At 37.7% G+C, this 21,454-nt stretch overlaps 2 protein-coding genes across 2 annotated transcripts in view; both read right to left on the minus strand.

Moving 5' to 3' along the window:
• Positions 1 to 7,096: 7,096 nt before the first annotated feature.
• Positions 7,097 to 21,454, minus strand: part of LOC136821666 (uncharacterized) — a 46,426-nt gene continuing 32,068 nt past the window's right edge. Inside the window, exon 16 of the mRNA XM_067077876.1 lies at positions 7,097 to 8,036. Within this exon, the coding sequence (XP_066933977.1) occupies positions 7,429 to 8,036 (608 nt within the window). The 3' untranslated portion in view covers positions 7,097 to 7,428. The remainder of the gene's footprint in view (positions 8,037 to 21,454) is intronic.
• LOC136821653 (uncharacterized) lies at positions 16,742 to 21,452 on the minus strand. The gene has a single exon (XM_067077862.1). The coding sequence runs from the start codon at positions 20,105 to 20,107 to the stop codon at positions 16,742 to 16,744; it is 3,366 nt and encodes a 1,121-aa protein (XP_066933963.1). The 5' UTR covers positions 20,108 to 21,452.

A 21,454-nucleotide genomic window follows, 5' to 3' on the forward strand; every position in this document is an offset into this window, starting at 1 on the left:
ACAAAATTGTACTGTATTTGTAACTAACGCGATGAAGATGAGATGTTATCAGGTTTAGGCTTAAAATTGAAAAGTTTGACAGATTTATTTGGGGCTAATAATTTGGTTCATTTTTGGAAATGGTGTCTTCAAAAATAATAAACTTAAACGTCATTTTTTTTTAAAAAAGAGAAATTTATCCAAATTTTATATTATAATAGTATCTACATATTAGTGCATAAGAAAATTAACTTATTATTCAATTTTTTTTCCCATATTTTCTGGCTTTTTTTTATACACGAAGGAATTTTAGAAAACATTATAGTAACGTTACTACGAAGGACAAACATCCTCTTTTTTTGTATGAAAACTTTATATTAGTATTTATTAAATAATGTGCCTGGCTAGTCCTTTTTAATCCCAAGGTATTTTACGTCTGAATCCAGATATATTTTGTGTCCTTTATTGAAATAACTCTTACTCAAAACTAATTTGACCATTGATAAAATGAAATGACACAGTGCCATTTTAATGTAAACTACCTTGGAATAGAGACTTCTCTCTAATGTTTTTCTTTTTGCTTTTTACCAAAACTAAACCTATATTCTTAACATGAACCTATATTTGTGGATTGGGGCCTGCCCAAAAATTGTGAAATGTCATCTAGGACCTCTTGAAATCTGATACAAAGGATGATTTTCAAGTATGCAACAATAACAACCTTTTAAATAGGTTCTTGTTATGGCTAAGGCTAAATTTTTGGCACCATGTTAATCCTTTCCATCAAAAACTTTGCTCGAAACTTTTTAACCCTTCATTTTTGCAACCTCTTCTTTTCTACCGTTTTTCTACTCTTTTTTTTTCTTAGATCTTTTTTTTTCAACTTTAGTTTTTATGCCAGTCGGAATAAAGATGACAGAGTTATCTTATGTTCTGCTTTAAATTTTGTTTGTCTTGTTTGTTTTTTTGTTTTTTTGTAAATTTAACTTATTTAACTTTCGTTTTTTGTAGTAAGCATTTTTTATTACGTAATGATGTTATCTTACAAACGAAATCAGCCCCGGGTGTTTTGCTTGAAGTGTTACGTCATTGATATAATCCCTGTTACCATACATACAGAAAACGGGGGTCCCCGAACGGTCCCCTGGACCTGGACCGGGAATAATGGCATGCTTTACATATCTAAATTGAAGTGTTCTTAGACATGATAACTAGATAATTCCCTAGTTTTAAGGTTGACCTAAAAATAATTATTCATTTGTCAGAAATTTTAACGAGCCTCTCTTATAGACCCGAAAATTTCCCTGTATTCTTTTGTAAAATAATCGTCTTTGTTATTCTGTTTGGAAAATTTGTTATTTAGCTTTTAAAATTTATTAATTATATTAGATTATTTCATGACTATTGTGAGATTTGAAACAGTTTTCCTGAAATCTTTTATGCAAATATCACCCACGAGTATTTGAATGAATATTTTTGCTGCTTAAAATGCTTGTCCAGTAAGGCTTAATTAATTTCAGCTGAAAGGTTTTCAGGTCTTACAATTTAGTTATCGTTGTTGTTAAAATCCAAAATACTATTTACTCGACTATCAATTATTATAATTATTATATTGTTATTATTATTTCATGTAAGAGAAAAAGGCTAACATTTAAAACTAAATGTCATCGAGTGTCGTTTTTCTAATACAGATTTAGAATTTGAACTGGACGAAATAAAGTCTGTCTCAAAAATAATGTGGACATACTGAAATGGCAAATAAAATAAACAAAAAAACAGCCAAAACTAGACCTACTTCAAAAGAGTTAATCCTTTTAAGTAGGTCTATTTTGGCTATTTTTGTTTATTTTTTTGTATCAAAGAAATGTACGAAAAATCTGAACACAAATTTTGAAATGAGGGAGGTTTTTACAAAAAGTCTCTTGATTTTTGAACTAATAGGCAAAGTTTCATAGAAATCTTCCATCTTTTAGATAATTCTCCTCGAGAATATCTTTCCAACTGTGTATAACTTTTAGTTTAAAATCATCTTAATTATGTTTTGTTACTAATTGAAATAAGCCAGAATATTTTATATCAATGGAAAGTTTTTCAATTTCCAAGATAATCAAAAGTCGGCTTTTGAAGAAGAGCTAGAGATTTTATGCTCATAATCAAATTATCCCAATTAAGTATCCCAGTTTTTACCGGATACTCTTGATGAGGTCTATGTAACAAATCCTGCATTACTAAAAATAGACAAAAACAACGACAAATTTCACCATCCATAATCCCGACCGAAAGTGACTGTACCACCCTTATGCATGCGTGTTACAATGGCAGGATTTGCAAGACGAACCTACTTTTATTGAGGTTCATATGTTTATTGCTGAAATCAAGTTTTTTTCTCTTTTCAAAAACAAGAGCTTATAATTCAATCCTTTCCGTTGTTTGTGGTGAAAACATAAAGCTGAATTGAAATCTGAGAAACTAAGGAAATGATTCATATTTAAAATATGAGTGATTATGATTTCTCTATGCCAAAAGCTGAACTTACCTGTACATGTTTTTTTAGCATATGCAAAAATTTGAAAACAGGCTCGGAGATGCTTAGGTCGAGGATTTTTGACAACTGAAAAATGCTAATAACCAAGCAAGATTTAAGGAAAATTAAGAAAATCCGTAAAATCCCAGACAAAATCAGGCAAATCAGGAAAATACATTTTTCGTTGGGTCAAGGTAATGTCATACCTGAGCGTAGATATGTATATAAGTGCAATGCTTTTAATAAAGAAAAAACATGTATTACATTTCTTTTTTCACTTATATCACTCACACTCTAGCCATGACTGTACACGCAAACTCAGAATTCTTTAGAATAAAGCAAGGAAAATCAATCACGTTCATATGATGTGCATTGATACAACCTTTTCTAGAGCGCTATCACAATGATAAAAAAGGCAAACTATAAGTTGGCTGGGTTCGAGTTTGAAGAAAAGTATAAAAATAACCCAGTTTAAAAGGACTACCTTGTCGGCCAAAGTGACTAAATTTTGGCTTGGTGACTAAAATTAGGGCCGACTAAAAATTTGGGCCGACTAAAATTAAGGCCGACTTAAAATTGGGGCCAAATTAAAAGTTTACAATTAAGCTTTCCTTATTTTCCAGTATTTTAAGCTTTTTCCTATTTTCCATCTGCTTGTAAATTTATAAATGGCCCAAATTTTAGTCGGTCTTAATTATTAGTCGACCGATGTATTGTGGGATTGTATCGAGTGTATTACAATAGAAATCTCTTAGGAATTCCTCGAGGGAATTCTATTGTAATACACTCGAAATAATCCCACAATGCATCGCTTTTTTAGAAAAATCAAAAACTCCGATAAGGTCTATTGGAAAACCGTGAAAGTTGTTGCCTTTCTTTTGATATTGTACAGTTTTAACGTGCCAGAGAAATTAACACAAAGGAGGATGGGATTGCTATACAGGGTGTCCCTAATTAAAGTATCGAGTTTGAACATGCGATTGAGTAGAAAAGTTTTTGTGTGTTATCGCTAAAATATAAGAACGTTCTCCATCACACAGGCTTATTACAAAAGGTAGTTACAACGTATAAATTAATCGTAATGACAAAGAAAAATGAGGGAGATTTTAAAATACAATTTTGTGAACACGCACATAAAACTTTCTACTCATAGTTGTGTTTCAACTCGATACTTTAATTAGGGACACCCTGTATAAACGAATAAATTTATGCATATTTGTTACTATTTTACTGGATTCACCGCAGTACGCTATTAAGACTGCACGTTCGCGAGGCAGGAATTGAAGTTCAATCACTTTTAAAGAATGACGGAAAAACTATCATCTATATGACTCATCTTAAAGTGACAACCATCAAGACAGTCGCTTTATTTAATCAACAAACTAAATCTAATTCATCTAGTTTTTTTAAAGGTTACACGGGTAAGATTTTTTCTTTGTCCTTTTGACGGGGTTTTCCACCGCGACTGGATTAAGCAATATTGAAATAAGGTCGCTGACCCTTTTGTCATTGAAAAGTATCAAGAAAAAATTAAGGAGAAAGAAAAGAGAACTTTAGATAATCTGACCAATAAGAGACAAAGATTAATCGAGTTGACGCTATATCTATTTTTATAATAATGAGCTGAGGAAAAACAGAATATTCAAAATACTGTACACTACTTTCAATGTCGCCTCTATTATTTCTGTCAAAACAGTTACACGCACAGTAATCGTATTTCATCGACAGATTAGATTAACTTTCATGCGCGTGGATTATTGATCTCTGCTTTTGCAATGATACATTTGTCTCATTTTTTCCAAAAAGTGATACCTTGTAAAATTAAAGTATATTCAGTAATGATCAGTAAAACAGATAAAGAAAGGGTACTCTGACTCATCGATAATGAATCTAACTTTTCTGCAATATTTCCTTTGTGGGACCTGCGGATCAGCACAGGCAAAACTTAATCTTTTTCCGAGTCATAAAACTTCAATGAGGCACTGAAACAGAAATGTATCTCGGGGCTAAGGTTGGTATATTTGTATCCGGTAACGATAACGGTTATAAAGAATTTTGAAGGAAAAAAGCAAAATGGAATATTCGCTACCCTCTCTTGAATGATCTTTGAAACATAGAGACGTTTTCAATCCAATTACAATTCAAAGGAATTACCCTTTCACTTACAGGTTTACAAGGATAGAAAGACCGTGCCGCTTCGATAGACCCTTAGCATCATAACAGGATTACAAGTTTTTTTACCGCAAGACAATTAATAAACCAAAAAAACAAACTCTCCCACCCGGGGGGGGGGGTACTACCCTTGTCGACCGACGGGGTGCTCCGCTGAGGTTCGAAAAATGGACCCTACGTGGGACTCGAAATTTGCGAAAAAAGAGACCCTGAATGGGACTGAAATTCCAAAATTTTCTACTTTTTCCCCAAATTTTCCAAAAAAAGGCACCCTACGAGGGACTGATTTTTCTATTTGGTGTTTTTGCGACCCTACCTGGGACTTGTGGAGGTTGAAAAAGGTACCAGCGGAGCATCCCCGTAACCCATTTTGCCCTAGTACCCCCCCGGGCTCTCCCACTAAGTACATAACCTCGTTTTGAAGGCATATTTGCTAGCATGTCTTTTACCTAGTCTATGATACACTTGTGCATGTCTGGATACCCTGGGTACACAAGCAGATGCCAAGTTTTCAGAGAAAATTTTTACTCCACTTCCACTTTTAGCTGTGATACTCACGGCAGTACCATCTTGAGAATTACATACCCAATTCGACAGTATCGGGTCAACGTGTATTTTACAGACCCGTCTGCACAGTACCAAATACTTATGAGACCGATTATTTACGCTACTGGTCTCGTTTGACAAATCAACCTTCAAATCGAGCAGGTCAATCGGTAAATACAGTCAATTATTCGGATCTTTCTTTAATTCGATAAGATAACTATATTACTCTCTTTCTCTAATTCGAAGGAAATCTTTGATCCATTGAAAATTGAATTAGAGAGAGTCAACTACAATCAGCGTCGAAATTTTTGGCACAAAAGGAGAAGTTCCCTCAAGTCATTTTTAAGTGCTTTAAAGTACAGTTCAGAAGTAGAGTTTTAACTCTGATATTTAACATTAGATTTAAGACTTACGACCTTAGGATCTTCCCAAATCGAAAAATCCAATGAAGCAAAGTGGAAGTACTTAAACTCGCCTGACCTTTAAATTCTGAAAAACGTTAAAATACCTAAAATTGCCAATATATTTTGGCGCTGATTGTAGGTGCCGGACTGAAATTTAGCTTATCATCTCCATTATCCATATCAACCACTGGACTTAATTTCAAGATGAAAGAAAACTGTCAATCTTGAGGGACAGGGGCTCGAGGTCAATAATATTCATTTCTGACAAGAACAAGAAAGAATAACAATAATTTCGATGTAAAAGGGACCTTCCTTGTGAAGTATTTCGCCATGTCTAAGATAAATTTAAAATCTTGATTTCGAGTTTTTGCAAGGTGGCTATAAGTTGATCTACTCTTCTGTGCATAATTGGAGGGTGGTTATTTTTTCACACGTTTTCAATCCCAAAATGACTTTATAATACCCCTTCCAAAAAAAAGTGTCAAAAACTTTCATTTTTCTACAGGGGAATTCACTTATAGCCCCCGCCCTTATATTTCAATTTTTTTCCAATTTCCACCTCCCTCGCTTATTCTACCTCCCCCTACAATTAAGAACAGAAAAGTAGATCAGTTGTTTCGAAATTATTTCAAACATCTGAAATGGTGTGTTGACGTGTCGGCAAATGCGATGAATCGAACATGTTTTAAACAAGTAGACATGATTAGAAATGAACTTTCGTTTTTTCACATCACCATCCCTAAAACAGTTTTTGTTTAATGATTTACCGATTTATTCCGGTCTTAAAGGTGGTGCTGTAGCAACACTGTAGAAAGTGGGAACAAACACACGATAAAGCTTATCTATCTGACTGGACATGTTATTATGAAAATTCACAGCCATCATTGGCCATGTTGAGTTGAGTCGCCCGTGGAAGAAGGTATCTTTACAGTGGTCAAAGCAAGGTTTCACGTCTGAGATTTTACAAAGCAGATTTGCATATTTAAAATTTTAATAATTTATGCAGAATTTAGAAACGGAAAAGCATCGCTCCCAAAACCAAGATCTTTACGTTTATCTATCACGAAGCTATCAAATTAACGTAGCAACTTTAGCCACAAATATCAAAATGCACCCAACGATATTGTAAAAAGATTTCAAATTTTTAACTATTAATCTTGAAGATTTCTAAAAAAATTCAAATATATTTAAGTCGAGTTTGTAATACATAACGGCTTCAGAGCTTGAATTTACATACTGTCTAGCTTATTTATATATCAATGAAAATTTGAAAGTCAGCAAAGTCATAAAACAATTCATAAGAACAAGATTGAGCCCGTGCTACGGTTTATAGGAGAGAAGTTTCAATGGATAACTTGTCAAATATCAATTAAAACACTCTTATAGTTGAGTCTAAACACGCGCAAATTATACTATGTTGAAAACTATGCTTAAAATATATGAATTTTGAAAATATGATAGCAAAACAACATTTTTACGAATCAAATTGTTCAAATTCTTAACCATCATATGTGGAATGGAAATGACGCCATATTTAACAAATCTACTTGAAACATGCCTGGACAAATATAAAGTAAATATATAACAACAACGAAATAGGTAGGCTGGATTGTAATCGATTTTTTTCTGATATATTAAGAAATATAATATTTTGGTAATGATTGAAGTGTCTCTTCAACTTTTGATGCACCAAAAAAGAAACCAAAGTCTCATATTCACAGGAATAACTTAATCCATATTGTGTACTATAATCCCTATAAAACCATATCTAATCAACTAAAATTTGGCGGCGGAATCGTTACATCAGAATTTGAAAGTAAAAGCCGAAGGTTCAGTATCTTGTATAGATTGATTCGCATCACCTCCAAAGGAAAAGACACCATGTTGTTTCCCTCCTAAGTCGTCAGATGGGGCGCCAAAATTGAAAATATTGCTATCCCCTCCAGTTTCTGGTGCTTGACTTTTGATAGAAAAATCAAACATTGAGGCGCCGTTTTCATTATTATTAAACGATGTATTACCATCTGTAGAATCGTTAAAGGCAAACATAGACCCTGTGTCGGGAGCAGGATCTGCCGAGTCAGCAGAATTATTGAAATCGAATCTACCAACTCCCATTGGTTGAGCTGACGCAATTTGTTGCTCACCGAAGGAGAAGCCAGTGTTTTGAGCTTCGTTACCTGTCATTGAAGGTGAATCGAATGAAAATGTCCCCGCCGCGGGTGAATCAAAGGAAAAAGCTGATGTTGTTTGAGGTATGTTTGATTTGTTACCGGTTGAAGGTGAGTCAAATGAGAAAGAAGAGGGTTGATTTTGTGTCGCATCGAACGAGAAGTTGGATGGTGACGTTTTGTTTTTGGAATTGGTTATGGTTGTTGGTGATTGTTTCGGTACAGCAAAACCATCTGCATCTAAGTGATAAATAAGATTAAGTTAAAGCGAGTTATCATGCCTACAAAGAGGGTCCAGACGAAATTCGGAATCTAAACTAACCCCATCTTTCAGTTATGATCAGCGGGTTGAATTTCAAGTTATTTATATTCCTAGAAAAAAGGTGTCTACACCTGTATCAGTGACTTAAGTACCTTTCCAAGTTGGTATGTGAGTTAAAGGGTTAGTGTTTATAAGCATTTGTTATTTCATTGTAATTTCATTTGAACCCTAACTGTGACTGTTTAAAATTAAAAACCAACACTAATACAATAGCTAAGAGTAATAATTCGATCGAGGAAGGCACATTTTTTGCTCATTTTTTTCATTGCGTAGGGTGTCGTACCGGGTCTGTCACGCACTATATGTGTTAATTAAGTCAAATTAATGAAAAATCGTAGCCTTTCCTAAACAATTTCATAAGAGTATATTAAAATCATCAGCAAATTTAACCATCAGTCAAAAAATCTGGTTAGAGGTGTAAACGAACCAAACTGACAGTCGAAAAAGATCCATGGGAAAAAGTTCTTATCTTTAACATCTGTTAAATGTTGACATAAATGTTAACGCGGTGGCTTACCATTACAAAACGTTATACGCCACAACATGTGATTGAAATTATCCAGGATTTATAAATTTCCCAGCAACGATTTACTTATCTTCCCACAGTGTACAGAGGGGTCCAGCCCCCAGCATTTTCAAGGGGGGGGGGCTAAGGAAAATAGCCCATGGCTAAATTCTAGAAACATAGCCCCCACCTTCACAAAGCAAAATATCAAAGAAATTTTACATGCAACTTCTCCGTAAATTTATTGCGCCGCAGACAAACTTTTTTAGAATTTTCACCTTTTCCACTCCTCTACCCGACACGAAATTCTTTATAAATTCATACAAAGTCGATTTTTCCGGGGAGAATCAGAGAAAGATGGCCTAATAAATATTGGGATAATGTCGTCAAATCACGAAGTCAAAATGGGTGTTCACGCTTCACGCAACTTTTTCTCGATGTTCATGCATGTGTACATATTGTCGCACACGGAGATTTAAGTGTGGAACTCCCTGGATATTTCACCAGACAGTTTCACTAAACCCCGAGGCGCAGTGTACCCTGAAAGAGTACAATTTAAGAAGATAGTAACTGGACGATAGTAACTTCGATCGAATGAATTTTATATTTACATGAAAGTGATCACTAACGTATATACTGGTTCTATTAAATTTTCCGTCTTAATATTTCAATAACTCCAAATAACTGTTCCTTAATATAGTTGTCTAAAAAGTCGATAACACGATATCTCCAATTGATGTTATGGAAGGTTCCAGATCTAAATCAGTAACAAGTCTCTTTACTAATAGTACGGTTCGTAACTCTCTAGCTTTCCAGCATGTTTCGACTCTCCAGCACGCTTCCAACTCTCAGCACGCTCTCCGACTCCCAGTATGTATCCGACTCCAATAATGATTTTGTGATTCCGGTATTTATAGTTTTTAGTTCTATGAGTATTTAGAGGACTGGATTTAGAGCCTGGGATCAATAGTCACGTTGGTTTAGTTGTCCGCGTCCATTCATGTGGTTGGGATTGCTTCCTCGATCCCAGCTCATAAATCTTTCAGTGTTGTGCGTAGATTGATTCAGTCTCTTGGTTTTGTTCTCGATTATCTCAGTGTGTCAGTGGTATGTAAGATATTAGTCACGTTGCAGTCCGTTTTCCTCGATGATCTTCATGCGTAAATCTATTCAACGTGAATGGTATATGATGATTTTCCATTGACTGAATGCTGGTAGCTAGAGAAGGTCTTTTCATGGTCTATTCCTGCGTAAGCACGTTGGACTTGAATGGATAATGTAGATTGTTTATTTTGGGATGAGTGATGTTTTCTCAAAATATCTCTACTGTCACACCTCCATATAATGATAAGTGACGTCCTCGTCACTAAAGTATTTATTTCAAGTATAAAAACGATTCTCATACCATGTGCGCCTTTTCAACATCCATTCTTATATGTATATAAAAGTCACTAGTATATGCCGGCTTACCAGTGTCTCGCCAATACACATCAAAATGAATGCCTGGTATATGAACATCATTTCGTATTCTTAACAATTCGCTTGGGTACCCTTTCCAATTTCGTCTGTCTCTATTATTCATCATGTATTTTTCGGCCTTTTCTATTATTTGTATTAATTGATGCGTATCGTAAATTCAACGCCACGTTCATTGAAACGATGTTTATCGTGAATTAGTTCGTAAAAATACGCCACGTTCGTCGAAACGAAGTTTATCGTGAATTAGTTCGTAATAAAACGCCACGTTCATCGAAACCATGTTTATCGTGAATTAGTTCGTAAAAATACGCCACGTGCATCATTGTGTTATCATCGACTTTGTTTTTTTTTTTTACTCTTGTGTACCAAATTAACTAACCAGTTTCCAACTTTAACTTTAATTTCACAAAATTTTAGCTTCTTTAAAAATTATTTCCAATTCTCAGTAAAATTAAAAAAAAAAACAATTAAAAATCCTTAAATTATTCCACAACTTACGAAAAAATAATTACTAATAACGAAAACTCGAGTTCCTAAAATGTCAAATCTAAATATCAAATTTTACGTACAATATGTCAGCTCTTCTTTAAAAAATTCAAACATTTATATCAAATTTCACATTAGTTACAATTAAATACTCATAATTCCTTTTTCACAGTAACTTCCAGTAGTAAAACAAAACAAAACTTCTCAAAAAAAATTTTACCCACATAGTTTATATATACAAAGTTTTTCCTTTCTTTCATTATTCATGTAGGGTTCGAATTCGACATTTAGCATTCAATCTCTGGTATTCGGTTGTACCATTGGATTTTGATGTATTATGCATGATACCAAGGATCATTCTTTCGGAATTAGATATGTATTGGTTTAGAATCCTTGGTACCGGAAATTCGATAACCACAATATGTTTTGTTCGCTCTGATAACACTTTTCCAGCTCGAACATGCAAAATAGTTGGTATCTTGACAAATTTACTTGTGAGATTTCCATTTGGTAAATATTCTTCGTCTGATGGATTCTTGATCAAAGTGAGAACGTACAGGGTCGCAACCGTCAATGCAGTAATAGCGGCTATAACTGCTAGGATACTCCAAAATCTGGGTGTTTCTTTTCGTTTGTTACTCGCAAAGAATCTCTTTCTCCTGCTCGCACTGGTTATGGTTTGTTCTGAAAAGTTGATGATAGCCTTCTCCGAGCTCAAAATATTCATTCCAATGATTACATCTTCTTCAATGTTTGGGACAACCATAAATTCCTGGATTTTCAATGACAGTGGGTCTGCTATGCTAGCTGGTATGATCGCACTTCCAGCAGTCTCAAGGATACCTCCAGTAACTGATGCTAATATAGTCCCTTCATTGTGGGTCAGGAATGGAGCGATTTCAGCCTTATCCCAAATTCTTTTGTTCAATAAGGAATGACTAGAACCAGTGTCCACCAGAGCAATAAAGGTCTTTGTTTCTCCTTCTATGGATAAATAGACTTCTGTCTTGATGCCATGTTTTTGCTCTTCTTGGTCAGTTGATCGGCAATGTATTGCCAGTACATGTCCATGGTGTCGTTTGGTCTTATGGACGTGGCTTCTTTTCTTTCCAGTATGAACGTACGTGAAGAGATCCCTCGTAGCAGGTTCTTCTGTTACTGTTTCGAATGTTTTCCCATCATTAGGCGTTTTAAAGCGATGTCTTTGATGATGACGGTGGTGACGTCGTTCCCTATGCATTTCTTTATGGGAATGTTCTTCCTCTTTTTCTAACCGTTGCTGGGCTGGTGAGAATTCCATTTTGGTATTTTTCTTGAAAAGTTTTATTATGGAGCCTCGGTTCAGGTATACAAAAGCTCCAATTAAAGCTAGAAGGACGACCCATTTAATAGTTCCACCGATCCCACCAAAGATGTTGAGGATACTTCCTATTCCTTTCCCAGCAGATTCCACTGCATCGCCAGTAGAAGTGATGATATTACCTGCAGCTGAACCAAGGGAAGTAACAATCTTTTCATCCAAGTTACCAACTCCAGTTAGGACACCTTGTATTCCACTTCCTAAAGCTCCAATGATTTGGCTTGTTCCTCCTGCAGCGGCTTCTAAAGCTCCTCCAAGTCCAACTCCAATACCAGTGAGAAGGTCGCCATTTCCACGTTCTATCTGTAGTTGTTTTACTTCCTCCATAGCATCATGAATTTCGGAGAAGATGTTTAGCATGGAGTATGGTGCCAGGTGTTGAGGTGGTTTCTGAATCATTCTTTCGTCGAATCCTCTAATCTTTTGCAACTTCACAAAACTGGATCCATGGAATTGCTTCTTTGTTTTTGTCTTGGTTACCTTCCCTTCTTGGTCTACCACATCATACGAGCCTTCGTTGTTTTGTAAATACGTAATAAGGGGTCTGGCTGAGCAGTTGATTTTGTGAGATTTTTCTACTACCTGCCGATCCATAATTTGTAAAAATTTAACTTGGTTATGATAGGGTGCTTTTACTGGAATATCGAAGTAACATGAATTTCCTACTCTTCGATTGGTGATCAGACGGTAATTGGAAATTTTCAAACAGCGATGTACTTGAAGGGCTTCTCCGACTATGTGGACGGTGACTCCACTTTCTTGGTGAATCCATCGGGCTGCAGTTGTAGGAAAAACTGCTATCATCCATCGTTGAATTCTCGACACTTCCTGTTGTATGAAACAAAGTCTTTCCCATTCTTGAATAATGTCCAATTTCTGGTTAATAAGGGTACGCACAATGTGAGCTTGTAGGATAGGTCCAAGAGTGTCGGATACCATTCGTTTGGAATATGCAGTCACCATGTCTTTAAGGGCTTCGAACATGTTTCCTTTCATCACTGGGTCCTTTAGTAATAGACCGTTATCAAGCAAAAGAGTAGTTTTGCTTTCGCCATATTCATTTTGGATGCTTCCACCAACTTTGAGAGAAGGAATTAGAACATGACTCTCCATTTGCTTTACTTCATGTTTTCCTAGTGAATGCCAATCGATTGCTGGATGATGTGGGTCATTCCAAACTAGAGCACTTTTTGGTGCATCTTTCATGGTACAAGAGCCGTATGATTGTCCTTTTGGAATTTCGCTTGGGCATTTGCTGTTGGTTAAGTGTTGTTCAATGTATTTTTCTTTACCAACGACTTGAGCATCGAAGGTTCTAAGGGTCAATTCCTTGATTTTTAACGTTGTCTTCTTCCAATACTTGCATTTAGCCACTTTTCCATCAGGGTGTGTACTGACAAAACGATGTCCACTTTTTCTTTCAAGAGGGTTTCCATTGTATGTTTTCGTATTGAATGCTTGGATACAATCAGATGGACTGATAAAGATTTCCTCCGAATTAGACGTCTCCTTTTTGGAGGAAACTTTTCTGCTCCAGGCAACTCTTGGTTTCCAATCGCAAATTGTGGTGGTTTTGTATAACGTGCAGTAATGGATGTTAAAGTGAGTGATGTTCGGCGAATACTTAAAGACTTCCATTTCTTTCGTTATAAGCTCTGATTTTTTTGTCATAGAATGAGTACATGTCGGTATTTTTGGGAATTCGTATATTCCTAGTGGAGTAGTGGTGGTGCAATCGTAGAGATTTCCCAGTCTTGATCCAAATATTATTGGCATGAACATAAGGACCAGAAATAATGACCATTTCAGCGAAGTGGGCTGGCTTCTTCTGTATGAGATGGTGTTAATCGATAGATTGGGGTCTAGGAATCTCTTGACCAACTCCGCGTTTAAGTTCTCTTCAGGTTCCCAGGTGTTTTCGTCGTGAGAATATCCTTGCCATTTTATTAAGAAGTATCTTTTGTTTCTCTTGAGCTTCATTTTCAAGATTTCCTCCACCATGTAGATTGGTTCATCTGCTTCCATTTCTTGAGAAGTTTCAAAAGTTTGGTCTGGATCAGGTTGGGTTTCATCTTCTACAACAGTGTCATTAATCTCTTTTGGTATAGTCTGCTCTTGATTTTGATTTCCAGGTGTGAATGAGTCTGTCTCTTCGTGCTCTGATTCTTCATTCTCTTCAGATACGTCACTCAAGTCATCAGAGGAATCATCGTTATTAGCACGAAAGTTTGGATCATTAAATGGCTTCATTCGGTTGACATGGACCACAGTCGTTGGTTTTCTTTTATTGAGGGGGTCATTCAGCTCATAATTTACTTCGGATATCTTTTTCGTGACTCGATACGGACCAATCCACTTTGCCATCAATTTTGGACTCAGGCCCTTATAACGTTTTTTATTGTGTAGCCAGACCTTATCTCCGACTTTGAACTGAGTGTTAGTGGCCCCTCTGTCGTAGTAGTACTTGTCTCGTCGTTGGGCTTTTCGTAGGTTCACTTGTGCTAGCTTCTGAGCGGTACGCACTTGATCAACTATCCTTTCACGATGATCCTCAATTAACGGTGATAATTTTCGTCCAGGATTGAACTGTAGGTCACTTGGTAGCGTAGCCTCTCTTCCAAACATTAAGTAGTATGGCGAATCCTGTCTGGATGCATTGATACTTGTACGGTAAGCGAAGAGTACTGAGGGAAGATACTGGTCCCAATCATTCTGTCTTGAAGCAACAAAGTGGGAAATGCCTTTAACAATGGTTCCATTAAGTCTTTCTACAATGCCATTAGATTGAGGATGGTATGGCGTGGTGCTAATCTGTTTGATATTCAACATCGCACAAACTTCTGCCATCAAATGAGACAAAAAATTGGTACCTTGATCAGTGACAAAGTATCTTGGAACGCCAAAGCGAAATATGATATGATGTAGTAACAATTCAGCAATAACGTGTGCTTCGGTCGAGGCAGTCGCGAATGCCTCAGGCCAAGAGGTGAGTCGTTCAATAAAAACCACTACGTATCTGTTCCCAGCGTCTGTTCTTGGGAAAGGTCCAACTACATCACAGTGAAGTGCGCTCCAGGGTTCTCCAGTTGCTATAGGTAGTAATGGTGCTTTCTTTGATGGTGTTCCTTTATCCTGTTGGCATATAATGCAGGTGTTGACCCAGGTTTGGATATCAGTCAACATCCCTGGCCAAAAGTACCGTCTTCTGATTTTGTCAGCGGTCTTGGCAAAGCCAAAGTGTGCTGCGTTGGGTTCATCGTGATTGTACCTCATGATAGTGGCGCGGAACTTCTTTGGGATTACCAATTGTTTCCATACACCTTCGGGTGTAGTGGTCTTTGGGCTATAGATGTGGTAAAGAACTCCTCCATCCATGAGATAGTTGTCAATGTTTCTCAGAACAGTATCTTTTTGCTTGCCTTCGGGTAGAGTCTTCTTTTGCAGATATTCGATTTTTGCTTTCAAATCAGGATCCGCAATTTGGTGTCGTTGAATTTCGTCTTTGTCGAAGGTATTCTTCGTAATAGCAGCGAAGAAGAGGTTGTTGGCTGCTTCTGATGGACTTTGAAATGTTTCCTCATCATTGATATTTGAAGGACCGTCTTCAGCCTCTCTGGTTGTATGATCAAAGGAGTTTATTTCTTCGTTCATTCTTTCCGGAATATCTATTGGTTCGTTTGGTCTTTTCTTTTCCCAATCAATGGTTTGGTTTTTCTTTTTGGATACTTTTGGTTTAGTTTGGGCTTCTACTTGTAGCTGATCCCATGGAATTCTTGACAAACCGTCTGCGTTCCCGTTTGCTTTTCCAGGTCTATACTCGATGATAAAATCATAAGCTTGTAGATATAGACTCCAGCGACATAATTTACCAGTGCTGTCCTTTGTGCTCAGGATGTAGTTCAGTGGCTTATGGTCTGTGAGAATTGTGAATTGCCTACCCTGAAGGTATGGGTGAAGTTTCTTTACGGCAGTCACGATTGCTAAAGCTTCTCGCTCGATAACAGATAGTCTTTGTTCTGCTTCATTCAAACGACGTCCTCCATAGATCACGGCCTTTTCTAGCTTGTCATACCTTTGGCTTAAGGTCCACCCGATTCCAGTATTGGACGCATCGGTTTGTAGGTAGAATTTCTTTGTAAAATCTGGTAGAGCAACCACAGGTTCGGACGTGAGAATATGTTTCAGTTTCTCAAATACCTGTTGACAGGTGTCATCCCAATTGAATTTTACTCCTAATTTCGTCAGGTTGTATAAAGGTGATGCCAAGTTACTGAATCCCTTCACAAATCGTCTGTAGTAGGAACATAGTCCCAAAAAGCTTCGTACTTCTTTGACGGTTCTTGGCTGTGGGAACTCTCGTACTCGTCTGGTGTTCTCCTCGTTTGGTCTAATGCCATCTGATGAAATGATGTGGCCTAGAAATGTTATTTCCGTCTCTGCAAGGTCACACTTTCCAGGGTGAGCTTTAAGATTGGCTTCAGCTAGCTTGTCAAAGACAAATTTGAGATGGATAAGGTGCTCCTCAAACGTGGATGAATATACGATAATGTCATCCAAGTATACGAGGACAGATTTCCACAGTTCTTCCGTAAAAACGTGTTCGATAAGCCTTTCAAACGTCATAGGACTGTTTTTAAGTCCCATTGGCATGATGACACATTCGTACAGTCCACGGTGCGTGCAAAATGCTGTCTTTGGAATTGAGGACTCTTCCATAGGAATTTGCCAAAATCCACTTTTTAAGTCAATTTTACTGAAATATTTTGCGCCTTTTAGATGATCTAGCAAGTCGTCTACACGTGGTAGAGGATGACTGTCGACGGTTGTGACTTTATTGACTGCTCGATAGTCGAAGCATACTCTGACCCCGCCTCCTGGTTTCGGTACAACGACCACAGGTGAGGCCCATGGGCTCGTTGACTTTCGGACCAAACCTTTTCTATCATTTGGTCGAGTTCTTTGTCGATAACTTCTCTTTGTTTTGGGGAAACTCTGTAGGGGCGTTGTCGTACTGCGGCTGCGTCGCCAGTGTGAATTATGTGTTGAACAAGTGGCGTGAGTCCAATTTCTTGGAGGGTGGCTGCAAAAGTTTCTTCATAGGTGTTAACCAGCTCTTGAATCTGTCTTGTTTGGCTGTCTGACAAATCGGAATTGATTTTCACTTGCGAAGCATTCTTTCCATCTGCCGTCCGTTTGCTACTCGTTGGAATCAAGTTTGGTTCGTGTTGTAAGTTGTCTTCTGGACCAGTTACTCTCCTATCAATTTGGCTTGTCTCTTGGATCGGTGCAATTGTTGTTATCTTTGTTAGGGCGCCCAGAAGAGAACCAGCAGGAATTTTGACGGGATTCTCATTGAGACTTGTAACTTTCAAGGTAACTCTTCCACTGCTTCCCCGAAAAATTGCCGGAGTTATGTTCAAGGATGTTTGTTGTTTCAGTTCCTCTGATGGTTCGAAGAGATAATCGTCTCCAGATGAAAAATCATATTCGAATTGCCAAATCGTCTCGCAAAGTGGTAAAATGTTCTTCTTCTTTCTTGAAAATAGTTCAGTCGTAGGCTTGCGTTTAGACATTGAACGTAAAGGTATCGCCTCAAGGTGTTCTTTTGGTACCGGAAGTGATGGTTTATCAATTTCGAGAGTTAAACTTTGTTCCTTGTAATTGATCGTTCCATTGTTTTCAGTAAGAAAGTTATGCCCCACCACTATGCTGTGGCTCAAGCCTTCAACGATGTATAGATTGGTCATATACTTTTCCTTTTCGATTTCCAAGGGTATAAATATGGACCCTTGTATTGCTAGTTCTTCTTGGTTGGCGGTTACGACACTAGGAAGATTATTTGTTGAGGGTGAGATTGTTGTTAAGCTCTTGATTTCATCCCAAAAATCCCGACTGATAGCCGTTATGGCAGCTCCACTGTCTATCAGAAATTGACAGTCTAATCCAAATATTTTACCCCAAATTCGGACTGAGGTAGGACTTTCCTGGATGAAGCGACTTTTAACTTTCTTCATCTTTTGTACAAGGACATTTTGAAATAAAGTTTTGTGGTTTGCATCGACTGTTGTTGTGTCCTTTTCATAAAACTGTTCCTTTATGGGGATCAGTTCGATGCCAAATAATGCTTCATTACTGTCTGTTGTTGATGTTCCCTCGACCGTCTGGACATGAATGTTCTTCGATGTGGACTGAACTTCATTTTCGTCTTGTAAAGATGCATTAATGTCAATTAAGTTTTCAACTTCGTTGGTCTCACTGCTCTTTGCTGCAAAGTCAGATTCTTCTTCATCATCGTATGTTGTGTCAAAGTTGGCCTCTTTTCTATCTTGATTGTCTTCAAATGATACTTTGAGTCCGTCTGGTTCGGGGTTTCTGCTTTGAACATCATCTTCTTCTTTCTTTTTGTCTCCAGAGCGAAGGTAAGGGGTGTCGGATTGGGAGGAATAACTGGGAGGGGGAGAGCGTGGAGTATATTCTATTTCAACATCAGAGTCGCCACTGTCACTACAAAGTTCAAGCTCTTCATATTTGACAGGCTCCTCAGGTTCCATTTCATACCAAGGATATGGGGGATCTGGAAAATTGGGTTGGGAATTAGCCTCTAAATCGCTTTCACTCGACGCTTGATGGATTATACAGTTGAAAGTGTTCCTTTTAGTCGTATATGCCTTGTTGTTGCCATCTCTTTTCGTAGAATGGTTCTGTTGAGTTTCTTGTTGATTTGTTGCCGAAGCTGGAGGGCCTTGTGGTCTTGACACAAAACGCCTACCATCGTTGAATGGAATTCGTGGGTTCCTTCCACGTCCATCAATATTGTTCTGTTGTTCTCCATGATTGCCATCTCCTGGATAGTTGTTGCCTTGGTAGTTGTAATGTCCATAATAATTCGTATTTTCATCGTATCTGTTACTGTAACCACCGTAGCTACCTCGACGATTGTTATTGTACCTGCCACGACCTCGAGCTTCGCGACAAACTCTCGAGGTACGGCCGACACGTTGGCAAGTGTAACATATTGGTTGACCATCGGCAGAGCGCATGTATCGACTATTAAATCCAATACCTTTGTCCCTTGGGGGCCTTCCGTTACCCTGTTTAAGTAAACGAACTTCATTCCGTAACCTGTTGATTTCTCGGGAAGAATCTGTTGTCGACGCCAAATTTGTTTGACCAAAAGCATTCAACTGTTGGGGTTGCGCAGCTGTTAGTTGTAATTTTTCCTCCAACATCTCTGACATTTTTCTTTCCAATTCCTTTTCGAAATTTTGGTTGCTATTCGAAGCCTGGTTCGGTTGAACAGAACACGCTTGTCCACTTGATAATTTTGCATGTATTTCTTTTATCATTTTATTCGAGTCTTTCGTTGAGGTTGTTATTGGGTCTTTCAACGTAACGTAAGGTACCGCCTCCTCAAAGGTTTTGAATTCTTTGAGTATGACATCTGTGCGAAGGGGTTCATCTAAACCACTGAGCAGGGCCTCCAACTTTTGTTCGGAGGTCAGGCCCAATTGAAAGGCAATTGTCTCTAGCTTGAAAATGTAGTCGCCGAGAGAAGTAAAACCAGATCGTTTCAAAGCTGCCAGTTGAGCTTTTCTGGAGCATCTCGTTTGCATTGATGAGAATCTTGCAATCATTGCTGCTTTCAACTTTTCATAGGACTTCTTTGTATCGGCAGGGAGTTGCATGTAGAAGAAACCCGCACTCCTCTCGAATGTAATTGGTAAGATCTTCAAGATTCTGTCGTCACTCCAATCGTTGCATAAAGCAAGCCTTTCAAAATGTTCGAAGAAGGACATGATGTTGCCAGTGTCCTCACCTGTGAAGACAGGTAGGTCCTTCTTTCCTACCGTGAATGTACTGATGTGCCTGTCGTCCTTTGATCTGGCTTCTCCTCTGTTGTTGTCAACTCGATTCTGTCTGATGTCATCCATCCGATTTCCTCTTCCGCTGGCATTACTGCGATATCCTCCTTCACTATTGTAAGTGTTCAGTTCCTCATATGTATGGTCGTCGCTCGTCGATGAATCAAGTATGTCTCGATGATTAGATCGTATTTGAGGATGGCGCAAAGGGGTTCCTGCGTCAATCGGATCCGGGGTTTCTTCTGGGAAGGATCTTCGTCTCCTCGGTCTCCGGATTTGAAAATTCGATGCCATCATGAATAATTCAGGTACGAAAGTAAGAAAGTTCGAACTTACAGTTTTGGATCCTCTCTCTTCTTTTTGCTTTGAATAATTGACAAGCGATAAAAATAGATACCGTTGGATGGTGTAAATGCAAGTTCCAAAATCAATAATTCAACGAGTAAAGAAGAAACAATCAACCATGCAAATCAAAATAAAATTCAAAATGCAAAGTCACTTTAAGTTAACCATGTAACAATTTTCAATAATTCAAAACGTACAACGAGATAAAATAAATGGTTCAACAACTTCAATGAAATGTAAAATGAAAATCGAAATAAATCCACTACACACTGGTAAAATAAAGCAACGCTTGGTGTAAATGTATTGTACTGTGAAAGTAATGTAGCACTCTTGAGAAATCCAACTTGAGTATCTCGGTAGAACCTCCAATGTCGCACACGGAGATTTAAGTGTGGAACTCCCTGGATATTTCACCAGACAGTTTCACTAAACCCCGAGGCGCAGTGTACCCTGAAAGAGTACAATTTAAGAAGATAGTAACTGGACGATAGTAACTTCGATCGAATGAATTTTATATTTACATGAAAGTGATCACTAACGTATATACTGGTTCTATTAAATTTTCCGTCTTAATATTTCAATAACTCCAAATAACTGTTCCTTAATATAGTTGTCTAAAAAGTCGATAACACGATATCTCCAATTGATGTTATGGAAGGTTCCAGATCTAAATCAGTAACAAGTCTCTTTACTAATAGTACGGTTCGTAACTCTCTAGCTTTCCAGCATGTTTCGACTCTCCAGCACGCTTCCAACTCTCAGCACGCTCTCCGACTCCCAGTATGCTCTCCGACTCCCCAGTATGTATCCGACTCCAATAATGATTTTGTGATTCCGGTATTTATAGTTTTTAGTTCTATGAGTATTTAGAGGACTGGATTTAGAGCCTGGGATCAATAGTCACGTTGGTTTAGTTGTACGCGTCCATTCATGTGGTTGGGATTGCTTCCTCGATCCCAGCTCATAAATCTTTCAGTGTTGTGCGTAGATTGATTCAGTCTCTTGGTTTTGTTCTCGATTATCTCAGTGTGTCAGTGGTATGTAAGATATTAGTCACGTTGCAGTCCGTTTTCCTCGATGATCTTCATGCGTAAATCTATTCAACGTGAATGGTATATGATGATTTTCCATTGACTGAATGCTGGTAGCTAGAGGTCTTTTCATGGTCTATTCCTGCGTAAGCACGTTGGACTTGAATGGATAATGTAGATTGTTTATTTTGGGATGAGTGATGTTTTCTCAAAATATCTCTACTGTCACAATATAAAGCCCATCTGCGCAAACCGGGGCCCTATATAG

This window comes from Clytia hemisphaerica, unplaced genomic scaffold, assembly GCF_902728285.1.
Source record: "Clytia hemisphaerica strain Z4C2 unplaced genomic scaffold, Clytia hemisphaerica genome assembly, whole genome shotgun sequence".
NCBI classification, from domain to species: Eukaryota; Metazoa; Cnidaria; class Hydrozoa; order Leptothecata; family Clytiidae; genus Clytia; species Clytia hemisphaerica.

Bases quoted from the DNA above. Each gene is read 5' to 3' on its own strand.
- LOC136821653 (XM_067077862.1), bottom strand. From the start codon at position 20,107: ATGATGGCATCGAATTTTCAAATCCGGAGACCGAGGAGACGAAGATCC.